General features: G+C 39.0%; 1 protein-coding gene across 1 annotated transcript; it reads right to left on the bottom strand.

The window, feature by feature from the left end:
- Positions 1 to 11,601: 11,601 nt before the first annotated feature.
- Positions 11,602 to 12,565, bottom strand: LOC114687991 (cyclic AMP-dependent transcription factor ATF-4-like). Its single transcript, XM_037202330.1, is given in 2 exon segments — positions 11,602 to 11,944; positions 11,947 to 12,565. Coding segments are annotated over 2 exon segments (888 nt in total). The 3' UTR covers positions 11,602 to 11,675.
- Positions 12,566 to 12,780: the final 215 nt, after the last annotated feature.

Below are 12,780 nucleotides of genomic sequence, written 5' to 3'. Positions count from 1 at the left end.
CAACAAAAAAAAACTTTCCATGCCAGATTATGCTTCCCGGACAGTCTTGGATTTGTGGTTTTCCTTTGGAGCATTGTGAACTTAGCAGAGGTTAAACTCTTAGAAAAAACACACTTTGTTTCCCAATGGTTGACAATAAAACAACAGGTAGGGATGGGATTATGTACCCAGCTCCTCTCTTCCTATTGGTATTTGGTCTGACCTATCAAGGACATTTTTAAGCGAGACTAGCTTTTTCCCCTTTAAGTGCCTATAGTAGAAAGTACATTCAGTACTCACACAGTCCTACATTACTGTCTTAATTTGTTCTGATCTTGAGCCACTGTAAAAAGAAAATATTAGCTTGTCCAACAAAAGTAAATAAGAATACACTATTAATGTGAAGTTGATTTTTGTCCCAGAACCCACATGAATGGGTTCTGGTAATCTCAGATCTGTAGAGACCTATTGGTTTCTTCCCTTACTTCTAGTTGCTTCTCAAAGGTAACTACCTGTGGTAGTTTCAATGTGTTTGGCTCCCTTAAGCTCATAGGGAGTGTACAGGCAGAAGTTTCTGTACCACCAACAACTCTCAAATACCCAGTAGCTACTTCCCCATCAATTGAATCAGGGGCTTAATATTATTTGTAAGTATTCAGCCATTAGCTCAAGTTTATTAATAGCTAACTCTTAAATATTTAGAAATTCAAGTAGGTGTTACTCTAGTCAGCTTCACAATTATTTAATTGTTTATTGTTTTAACATTGCACCTTTATATCATGAAGTTTTGATATGTATTAGGAAATACATGCTTACATAGATACATACAAAGAATCAAATAAACATATTTCAAAGAAAGATGTCATAGGAAAGTCAACAATTCAAATATGTCAGAGCAAGAATAATTTATCAAATGCAAATCAATTAAGGTGATCATTGCATAAACAGAATGAAGAACATAAATCATGTTGAAGAAGAAAAGACAACTGATAAATTTTAAAAATGTTTTATAGTTAAGTGCTGGCCCAATTAGGTATAGAAGGAACACACTGAAGAAAGAACAGGGCCATATATAACTAACTCATCACTAACATTATACTGAGTGGATTCTCTTTAAGATTTGGAGCAAGATTGCTCTCACCACTTTTTTATTTTATAGTTCGATTTAAATTTACATATCAGCCATGGATTCCCCTGTCCTCCCTCCTCCTGCCAAGCTTCCCCCCTTACCCAGCCCACCCCTAATTCCCGTCTCCTCCAGGGCAAGGACTCCCCTGGGGATTCAGCTCAGCATGGACCATGATTAGAAAAAGCACAGGGATAAATAGCCAAACTAGTAGGAACACATGAACTATGAACCAATAGCTGAGGAGCCCCAACTGGATCAGGCCCCCTGGATAAGTGAGACAGTCGATTAGCTTGAACTGTTTGGAAGTTCCCCAGGCAGTGGGACTGGGACCTGTCCTTATTGCATGAGCTGGCTATTTGGAGCCTGGAGTCTATGCAGGGACACTTTGCTCAGCCTGGTTGAAGGGAAGAGAGGACTGGACCTGCTCTCACCATTTTTATTCAACAGAATATTTGAAGTCCCAACTAGAGCAATCAGGCAAGAGAAAGAAACAAAGCTGATTCACATTAGAACAAAACACAGATTGTTGTAACTTGTGGATGACTAGCTCTTACATTTAAAAGCTCAATGGATTCTGTCAATGAACTATTGAAACTACACTGTATGGAACTAAAAAAGATCAGTTAATTAACTGTTATATTTAATTGTTTTAGTTTTAAAATTTTACATGCCAATTGCAGTTTCTCCTCATTCCTCTCCTCCCACTCCCACCACCCACCCCATTCTCCCACCTCCCCTCTCTCCCTGCCCAAAATCCTCTCTCTATTTCTATTAAGAAAAGGACAGGCCTCCATGTAAAGTAAAGGGTCCAGTGAAAGAAACCCACCCTGTCCCTGAAACCAGAGCAAGTGAAAGAAACACACCTTGGCCCTGAAACCAGAGATAATAAAAGAAACACATCCCAGCCCTGAAACTCAAGCCAGTTCAAGAAACACTTTAGCCCTGAAACTGAAGAGGCCTAACTTAACATTAATACAGCCATGACAGGCTACAGACTAAAAATATTGAGACTAGGCCACATCCTTACAATAATTAGGGAAAACCACAGACTGTACCCTGCGGGAGACCAATCAGAATTGAGACAAACAAGTACTAGATGCCCTAAGACATAAAGAATAGCTTACATCACTTGTATATAGGTTACCAATTTCCTTGCAGCAATGCCAATACCAATCCCTGATTGACAATATTCTGTTGCCCATCTCCTGCCAAATAAGGAGTGCAATGCCCATCTGAACCTGGCATTCTCCTACATCTCCATTCTCTACTCCATAAAATTCCTGCCTCAATTGAGCTCCAGGCTCTCCCTATTCAATTGCTGTGTCAGAACAGATGGAGAGACCAGACTCGAGCTTGTAATTAAGGCTCTTTGCTTTTGCCTTGATGAACTATGGCTTGTGGTGGTCTCTGGGGGACTCATGATGCAGATATAATAAAACCAGAACCAAAGAAACACACCCTGACCCTAAAACCAGAGCCAAAGAAACACACTTTGGCACTAGAACTGGAGCCAATGAAACAAATACACCCTGGCCCTGAAACTAAAGCCAAAATATTTAAAAGGGTCAGTGAAAGCAACACAGTTTGACCCTGAAACCAGAGCCAAACCTGCCTCTGACCAACTGAATATGAAAACAACTAATCATTGAGTAGGAAAAGCAACCAGTCCTTGCACAGAAAATCTTCTCCCTGGAAAAACTCCAACCCTAGGAAGCCATATATAAGACCCTCTGCCTGTTCAGTTATGGGCTGTCTTTCTACACTCTGGCATAGGCAGCCACTCTCCTGGATTCCTCCTTCCCAAATAAATCTCTTTCTTAAGAGTTTCAGGTGAAGATCTTCTTTTGGTGACACAGAGCAGAATCTTTGCTGGGATGTTGCCTTAGGGAGACTGAGCAAAAAAATTAACAGCTTGTTCTCTGAACTAGAGGGGATTGCTACATTTCCACAGGGGTTTTCATTTCAGCATAGTGAAACAGAAGAAGTAGCATTTTGGGTCAGTTCTGAGAAGAAACTGATATGTCAGCTGCGACATTCCCTAAGGCAGGCTGGGCAGAAGAAAAGAAAAGGATTCCTCTGCTGGGCAACTCCCTTAAGGGGTAGTGGTGGAGGAGAACTCAAGTGTAGTGGCTGTCTCTCATAGAGGAGCAGAATTGGTACATCCTGCAAGAAGACCATCACCCACTGCACCCCAGCTTCAGGTATAGCCTGGCTTTGTGACAAGTTAGGATACCTTTCTCTTCATAGTTGGAGATATCCAGGATATTTCCCTTCCCAGGTGTAGGTATAGCCTTAATTCCTGACAAGTCTGTAACACTTGCACTCCCATGGATGTCAACAAAACATGGAACATCAAGTTGAAGTAGCACTAACCACCTCCTCTTATATAAAACCTGTGTAAGGCAAGTCAGTATGAGGAATAGGGTTTCAAAATCCAGCAAAAGAGTCAAAGATAGGTCATACTCACATTGCTAAGAGTGTCACAATCAGTCTAAGCTATCTATACAACATTCACAAATATGCAGAGGGCCTAGATAAGTCCCATGCAAACTCATTGGTTGGCAGTTCAGACTTTGTGAGATGCTATGAGGCCCAGTTTGTTGATTCTATGGGTTTTCTTATGATCTCCTTAACATCTCTGGCTCCTAAAAGCTTCCTTATTCTACAGCAGGATTGTCCAAGCTCAGCCTAATGTTTAATTGTGGGTCTGCATATCTGTTTCCATCATTTACCGGATGAAGTTTCTCTGAGGACTATTAGGGTAGGCACCAATCTATGAGTATAAAAGAATATAATTGGGCATCATTATATTGGCATTTTTTTCTCCAGTCATGTTTGGTTCTATCCTAGGTCTCTGGGACATTCAATCTCTAGATCCTGGAACCATAGGCACTGTCAGGTATAAGGTAACTATCATGGCACTATCCAGGCTGGACCAGTCACAGGTTGGCCCCTCCAACTCTCTCTGTGCTTCACTTACACCAAAACTTCCCATAGGCAGGACAGACTGTAGAACAAAGATTATGTGGCTTGTGTCCAAAATTTGTGCACTGAAAGTCTTGCCTGGTCACATGTAGCACATTCAGGCTACATATCTGCTATTGCTATGTGTCTTAGTTGTGGTCATCCTTGAAGATTTCTGAGAATTTCCCTTTCCCCATGTTTCTACCTGACCTTGAATACCCCCCATTTCCACTCATCTCTTTCAATGCTCTTCTTCTCCATCTCCACCAACTCCCTGTCCCCACCAACCCAATTCTTCATGTACCTTTCCCCACTCACCCATAGACCATCCTGAAATCTCTTTTATTTCCCCTTTGCAAGGGGATCCAAGTGTCCCCACCTTGAGCCATCCAAGTTACTTAGCCATCCTGGTCTGTGGATTGTAGCTGGGTTATTCTTTACTTTACAGCTTAATTTCTTCCTTTATCTCTTCCTTTATTCAGTAGTAATTCAGTAGACAAATTTTCAGTTACCATGAGTTTGTAGGCTTCCTGTTGTTTCTGCTTTTATTGAAATACTGCTTTAGTCCATGGTGGTCTGACAGAATGCAAGGGGTTATTTCAATTTTTTTGTATCTGTTGAGACTTGTTTTGTGATCTGGCATATGGTCAGTTTTGGAGAATATTCCAGATGGTGCTGAGAAGGAAGTGCATTATTTTGTGTTTGGTTGAAATGTCTTTTGAGACATAATGTCTGTTAGTTCAATTATTGCTCTATTTAAATTTGCCTGGATGATCTGTCCATTGATGAGAGTAGGGTATTGAACTCTCCCACTATCAATGCATGAGGGTCAATGTGTGATTTGAAATTCAGTAGTGCTTCCTTTACAAGCATGGGTGCTTTGTGTTTGGGGCATAGATGATGAAATTTTAGAAGTCATCTTTATTAACTTTTCCTTTGTTGAGTATGAAGTGTCCTTCTCCATGTCTTTTGATTATTTTTTTTTATTGAAGTCTATTTTGTTACATATTAGAATAACTACACCAGTTTGTTTTTTAGAGTCATTTGCTTACAAAATATTTTTCTAACTCTTTTCTCTGAGGTAATGTCTATCTGTTGTGGAATATTAGCTTAAGATGTGTTATATTCATTTATGCTGTGGAATATTTGTTTAATGATGCAAAGATGTGTTGCATTCTTTTATGTTGCATTTGTTTAGCTCTGTTAAGTTGTGCTACTCTGCATGTGTAAAACACCTGACTGGTCTAATAGATAGCTGAACTGAATGGCCAATATCTAAACAGGAGAGAGAAATGAGTGGGACTTGTATGCCAAGAGAATAAATAGTAAAAGAAGAGCAAGGAGCGAGGAGTGAGGAAAGGAGAATGAGAAGAAGATGCCCAGAGCCTGCCACCCAACCACACAGTTAGCCAAGGAATAAAAAGGAAAGAAAGATTAGAATAGAGAAAGGTCAGAAACCCAGAGGCAAAATGTATTTAAAGTGAAAGAGGATGATTTAAGTTAAGTTAGAAAAGCTGGCTAGAAAGAAGCCAAGCTAAGACCAGGCATTCAAAAGTAAGAATAAGTCTCAGTGTAGTTATTTGGGAGCTGGATAGCAGGCCCCCAAAGAGTTAAAAAAATACTACACCTATTTTTGATTTTGAATTACATTTCTTGTATGCAGCATAAGGATGAATCTTGTTTTCATGTTGACTCTATTAGTCTGTGTTTTTTGTTGGGGAATTAAGTGCACTGATATCGTGAAAGATATCGATGAGTAATGATTATTAATTTCTATTACTTTTTTGTAGTTGATGATGGTGGTGGTGGTGGTGGTGTGTGTGTGTGTGTGTGTGTGTGTGTGTGTATTCTTTGGGTTATGCTAGTGTGAGGTTATTTATTCATTTTATTTTTGTGGGTGTTCCTGATGTTTACTCCTTTGGGGTGTTGGTTTTTTTTTTGTTTTGTTTTTTTTTTTGTTTTGTTTTGTTTTGTTTTTTTGAGACAGGGTTTGTAGTTTTGTTGCCTGTCCTGGAACTCACTCCGTAGACCAGGCTGGCCTTCAACTCATGGAGATCCACCTGGCTCTGCCTCTGGAGTACTGGGATTAAAGTGTGTGCCACCACAGCCCAACAGTTCTTTTTGTTCTAGAGCTTTAAGATGTGCCATTGTGTTGTTAATCTCTCTCTCTGTAGCTGGAGTTATCTCAGGTCCACAGCCACTCAGACCCAAATAAACACACAGACACTTATATTATTTAAACTGTTTGGCCTAATGGCTCAGGCTTCTTGCTATCTTGTTCTTATATCTTAAATTAACCCATTTCTATTAATCTATAAGGTGCCATGTGGCTCGTGGCTTACTAGTACCTTACATGTTGCTTCTCATGGTGGCAGCTGGCAGCATCTCTGACTCAGCCTTCCACATTCTGGAATTCTCTTCTCTGCTTATCCCACCTGTGCTATACTTCCTGTCTGGCTACTGGCCAAGCAGTGTTTCATTTATCAATCAATCATAGCAACACATTTTTCACTGTATACAGAAAGACATCCACAGCACTCCTCCTTTTCTTTTTTTCAAAAGGAATGTTTTCACTTTAACATAGTAAAATTACATATAACAAAACAATTATCAAGCAAGAATTGTAGTTATAATATCTAGTCTATATGTATTTGGCAAAATTTAAAGAAGATATCCTATCCATCCTATATTTGTGAGTCTAAGGTTTCATATCTAACTTACCTTTTATCATAACTAAGTAAATTATAACTATCTAGTCTTCACTTACATCAAAGACATCAGAAGGATATAATATTACTTGAGAAATGAGAGAAGAATGCAAGCAACTTTCAGGAGTCTTGCATGGTAGACAGAGAGATCTGGCAGCCTGGACAGTCATCCAAAGTTCCTCTGTAAAGTTGGGGCATCTGTCTTCAGCCCACAGGCCTAGAGTCTCTCAGTCACTTTCTTCTGTGTCCTGTAGAATGTCTGGTAGTTTCTTCTGTGAATCAGGGACCTAAAGATTCATTTTACCAAGCAAAGTTCAATGGTCACCTTCCTATGGGTTCTGCATGTGTAGTCAATCAAGCAGGCCAGGCAAGAACATTTTCTTGCCCAAATGGCTATTTTTGACAAGAAGAAGACAAACTCCATACAGAGTGTCTTTGATGCCCATCCTCCTCTCTGAAGTAAATCTAGTGCTGCCAGGAGCAGACATATCTCACTGTCCAGAAAGCCTAAATTTTTAAACATTTTAAATGTCGGACTCTGTAGGTCTTTGAAGTGTTTGAAGATTATCTACCTAATTGAATTATATCTATGTATACCTAGAAAACTTAACTAACATGACTGTAAGTGTTAATATCATAGATGACTAATTATTAATCTATTTCTTAATTATCCATTACAATTTCAAATGAGCTGCACAAACATAATACCTTAAATAACAGTAGAAATATACACACAGTATAACAAAATTAACTTTAAATTTGTATCAATAAACTAAAATCCATTGCAATGTAAAACATTTCAAACAAGTTGTTGCTTTTTAAAAATAGGTTAATAAATCTACCCTTTCATCCTATCATATCTAAACTATTTACTTTTCTTCTTTAGAAAGAGATTGCATTTATAATCAACCTACTTTAAAAAATGTTGGTTTTTCTATGTCCCACACCAGAGGGCTCTTCTGATATGGGACAGAAAAATCTCTCAACCTTTTCTTTTAGCAATATGCTTGGGTTTAGAGAAGGAGTGAGCCAATTCCATCTCCAAAGCCCCGTGGCATATTTGGGAATTCATGCATAGCTTCTCATACTACATCCTGCTGGATGAGGGTGCTGTATCTTATGGGGACACAAAGAAAAATTTAGAATTATGGGGAAGTCCATGAGGCTGTATTGTCTGAACCAGTTGCCTTGAAATGTTGGATCATCTGGGCCATGGTGTCATCAGAAACCTTTCAAGGGATCTTGTCTAGTCAACCCTGATGTATCTTAATTTGGCACAAATCCATAGCCTCTTGCTTTCTGTGGAAACAAAAGCAGAGCCTCCTTTCCAAAGCAACATATCCTTAGATCCAAATTTTCAAGTCAAAATAACTTTGAAATAAACATATTGATTTAACACAGCAGCTTTTACAATTCAATGTCTTTCTGCAGTTAAAAATCCCAAAGACAACACAATGCAGATTCTCTGTGTGATATTCATCTTTACATGGCTTATTTTTATATTACTTTTAATTTTTCTTTAAAGATTTTATTTTTTTAAAACTATTTATTTCTTTATTTAACTGCATATATTACTTTTTTAATCTTCCAAGCCTACATAAATTTTATACACATCGTAAACCATTTAAAGTCTTATTTCATATGAATCTGTCTTATTGTGATCTATTGCTTTAAACTGCAGCATTTCTAAGACAGAAATGGCAGCTGTGTCTGCTGGCTCTGCCCACTTCAGCTTCCCAACATGGCGGTGGTATGTTTACTGCCAGCTTTGGAACTCGGAGCCATGTGTACCATCAACTCTCAGAAGCAGTGGGTCTATGCTTCTATCAAAGCAGTGTGCAGCCCAGAAACCTCTATTTTTCTTAAATCTAGCAGACCAGAAACCTCTTTTTTTTAATCTAGCAAGAACTATATCCACCATGTAGCATAACGTACTGCTCAGAGACACCTCTGCTTATCATGGTGTAGGTTAAGCATGCACGCCATGAACCCACAATAAAGTAGCTCAAGCCCACAGGCTACTGCTAACTTGAGAGAGATAACTAGGAAACTGTTTTTAGCTCCATTTTAGAATCTTCTTTCTCAGGTTTTAGGTGGAAATTTGTGCCCCACATTGGGCGCCATTTGTAGCTGGAGTTATCTCCAGTTCCGCCTGTGCCTACAGGCACTCAGACGCAAATAAGTACACAAACACTTATATTATTTAAACTATTTGGCTAAAGGCTCAGGCTTCTTGCTATCTAGTGGACATCCATAACTTCTCTCTCTCTCTCTCTCTCTCTCTCTCTCTCTCTCTCTCTCTCTCTCTCTCTCCCTCTCTCTCTCTCTCTCTCTCTCCATTTCTCTTTGTAGGCACATAGTGCTGTAAAGTTGATACTTAGAACTGACTTAATTGTGCCTCATAGGTTTGGGTATGATGTATTTTTAATATACATTAAATTATTAAATAGTTGTTCATCTCTTTCTTCATACTTGTCTTGATCTTACTTCTATTAACTAATGGGTTGTTCAATTTTCATGAGTTGGTATACTTTCTGTTGTTGATATCCAGCTTTCATCTGTGGTTGTCAGATAGGATATAGAGTGCAATTTCAATTAGTATTTCTCTGCTGAGCTTTACTTTCTGTCAAGGTACATAGTCAATTTTCAGGAAAGTTTTGAGTTGCTGAGGAAAAGTGCATGTGTTTGTGTTAGTATGAAATGCTCTGTAAACACTTTTTGGGTCAATTTGGTTTATGACATCATTTATCTCCAGCATTTATCTTTTTAGTTTTTGTCTGGATGATATATTCATGGGTGAGAGTGTGTGAAGGCCAATATATAATTTTAACAGTAGTAGTTCTTTTGTTTGTTTGTTTGCTAAATTAACTTGGGTTCCCTTATGTTTGATGCATAAATACTTACAATATTGTCTTGGTGTAATTTTACTCTGTTTAATTTTTATTTAAAGTCTATTTTGTCAAATATTAAAATATCTCTACCTGCTTACTTCTTTGACCCATTTTCTTGGAATATCTTTTTCCATCCATTTGCCCTGTAGTGATGTCTATACTTAATGGTAAGGTGTGTTTCTTGTATGCAGCAGAAAAATGGAACCTGTTGTCTAATCCAGTATGCTAATCTGTGTCTTTTTAATTGGGTAATTGAGACCATTAATGCTGAGAAATATCAGTGAGAAATTACAGTATTTGTTCCACCCATGACCTCCCAAAGGAGGTGGTGCTTCTGGATGTTGTATATGACCTCTTAAAAGGGAGATTTTAAAAAAGGGGGGCATGTGACACTTCTTCCTGCTGCCTGACAGTTGGATTCGTTCTCTGTCAGAATAGAGAATGACTTCAGTTGTTTACTCAGTTCTGTATTTGTGAGTATATTTCCTCAATTTACTGTAATAAATTTCCCTCATACTCCTTAAACAAACTCCCATGGATTTATTGAATTATATGGCACTCAATTTGTTTCCAATCCAAAATGGAGCTTTCTGTAGTATTTGTCATAAATCTACATATTCTTCTCTTCCAGAGGACTACAACTGGAAGGTAGAGGTTGATGTGGCATCCAATGACAAAACAAGAGTGTGCTTCCACCCTTCTGTGGACATTTCCTATGAACATATCAAACCTATCCCTCAACCAGATATTTTGCATAACATTGAAGAAACATATGAACAAGTGCTGAAAACCAAATTAGAAGAGCAAAGTGAACAACTTGAGCAAGGACCCATGAGCAAGGTGTTCTTCATCACAAAGCGTCTCTGGCACCTACATGGGCAGTATCACAGAAGTTGTAAGAAACTAAATCCTGCCAAAGACAGTTGACTGCTCTTGATTTTCCAAGCATCAAGAAAGTTTTGCTTTATTTCTTATTTGCCAGCTGAGAAAATGCAAATGGTGTATTCATTAAGATGTTATGTAAGAAAATAATAAAACTATGCTTTCAAAAAAAAAAAAAGGAAAAAGAGGTGGCTCAGTGGAACTGAGTGGAAGTGACTGATGTTCCACAGGAACCAGGTTCAATTTCCAGGTCTGTTGGAGTCTGATCACACAAGGATAAAAAATAAGCTAAATAAATAAAAAGAAAAAAGGGACCATGTGACCCCTTTCCCTTTCTTTTTAAGAGGTCATGTACAACAGCAAGAAGCACTGTCTTCTTTGGGCCTTATAGCCCAAGGCCACGGGAGCAGCAACTACCATTACAATGATCAGTGTTTATTGATTCTTTTTATTTTGTTGTAAAGATGTGGGTTTTTTCCTCCCTCATTGGATTTTCTAGTCAGGGGTTATTTATCCCTTATGTTTTCTTTTTTAACCTCTATAGATGGAAATTTTTACTCTAGTGCCTTCTTTAGAGTTGTATTTGTGATACTGCTTAAATTTAGTTTTATCTTGGAATATATTTTTCCACTTTTGTGATTGTTAGCTTTATAATAGTCTGAGTTGGCATTTGCCATCTTTAACATTTGTAAAACACCTGTCTAGGTCTTTCTGTCTTTTAGAGGAATCAGGTGTTATTTTATTGGGTGTGTATATGTAGTTTATTTGTTCTCTTTCTCTTGTAGGATTTGATATTCCTTTATACTGTATGTTCACTGATTTAGTTATTATGTGCCATAGTGAATTTCTTTTCTGGCCGGGCGTTGGTGGTGCATGCCTTTAATCCCAGCACTCAGGAGGCAGAGGCAGGCGGATCTTGGTGAGTTCCAGGCCAGCCTGAGCTACCAAGTGAGCTCCAGGAGAGGCGCAAAGCTACACAGAGAAACTTTGTCTCGAAAAACCAAAAAAAAAAAGTGAATTTCTTTTCTGGTTCTTTTTTTTGTTTTTAACTTTACTACAAAATAATTTATTACAGCAAACACAGCTTCATCACAAGACTATGTACAAGCACAAAGCCCCCGACTACCCTACTAGGGAACTCTTCTTCCCCCTTGCCTTACGGACCTCTTGTATCAAATCTTTTAGATACTGAATCTCTTTGGCAAGGGAATCTGCCTTCTCTTTCAGGGCTTCGTTCTTCTTTTCTAGCTCCTTACACTCAACAGTGAGGGCTTCCTGATCAGCCCGCTTCTTCTGACGGTATCTAGTGGCTGCTGTCTTGTTTTGCTCCATTTTTTTCAGCTTCTTATCCAACTTTTCAATTTTTACCTTAGCTGTCAAAATAACTCCAGGGGGTCATAAGGTTTGGGTCGAGGAGACCCACGGGGAACACCTGGAGAAGGCAGACTGCTTGGTGATCCCCTGGAGATGGAGGGGCTGTGCTGGGGAGAACCCAGGTAGGACTCAGGGCTCATACAGATGCCACTGTCATTATCTGAGGGGGTGTCTTCATCCTTTACACACTGAGGGATTAGAGTAATGTAAGAAGCTGAGTCAGGCTTCAGATCTCCTTCAGAGATATCAACTTCACTGCCTAGCTCTAGACTGAAGGAATGATCTGGAGTGGAAGACAGAACCCCTGGGGAACAGGGGAAAGGAGGCAAGAATGCAAAGGGGGCAACCTGGTCGATTTGTGTTACACTTTCTGGGAGATGGCCAATTGGGTTCGCTGTCATGAGCTCCTTATTAGTCTCTTGGACTAGAGGGGCAAAAATATCACATGTGCCATCCAACATGGCCAAAAGCTCATCTGGTCTGGTTTCCAGGTCATCCAAAGGAAACAGAGCATCAAAGTCAAACTCTTTAAGATCCATTTTCTCCAACATCCAATCTTTCTGGGAGAAAGCATCCTCCTTGCCGGTGTCTGAGGCACTGACCAACCCATCCACAGCCAGCCATTCGGAGATCCTCATGTGTCGGAGAGAAAGGAGAAATGCTCTTTTCTGGTTCTTCCTGTCTATTTAGTGTTCTCTATCTTTCTTATACCTTATACCTTCAAGTTAGGGAAATGTTTTTTTTTTCTATAATTTTATTCAAAATAGTTTCTGTGCCTTTGATCTAGGTTTCTTCTCATTTCTCTATCCCTATTATCTAGAGGAAACCCAAAAAAGCTTGCCCACACAGCTGC

Source organism: Peromyscus leucopus, chromosome 2, assembly GCF_004664715.2.
Source record: "Peromyscus leucopus breed LL Stock chromosome 2, UCI_PerLeu_2.1, whole genome shotgun sequence".
In the NCBI taxonomy this organism is placed as follows: Eukaryota; Metazoa; Chordata; class Mammalia; order Rodentia; family Cricetidae; genus Peromyscus; species Peromyscus leucopus.
Note: the sequence above shows the minus strand (reverse complement) of the source record. Positions and strands in the feature narration are given on the sequence as shown.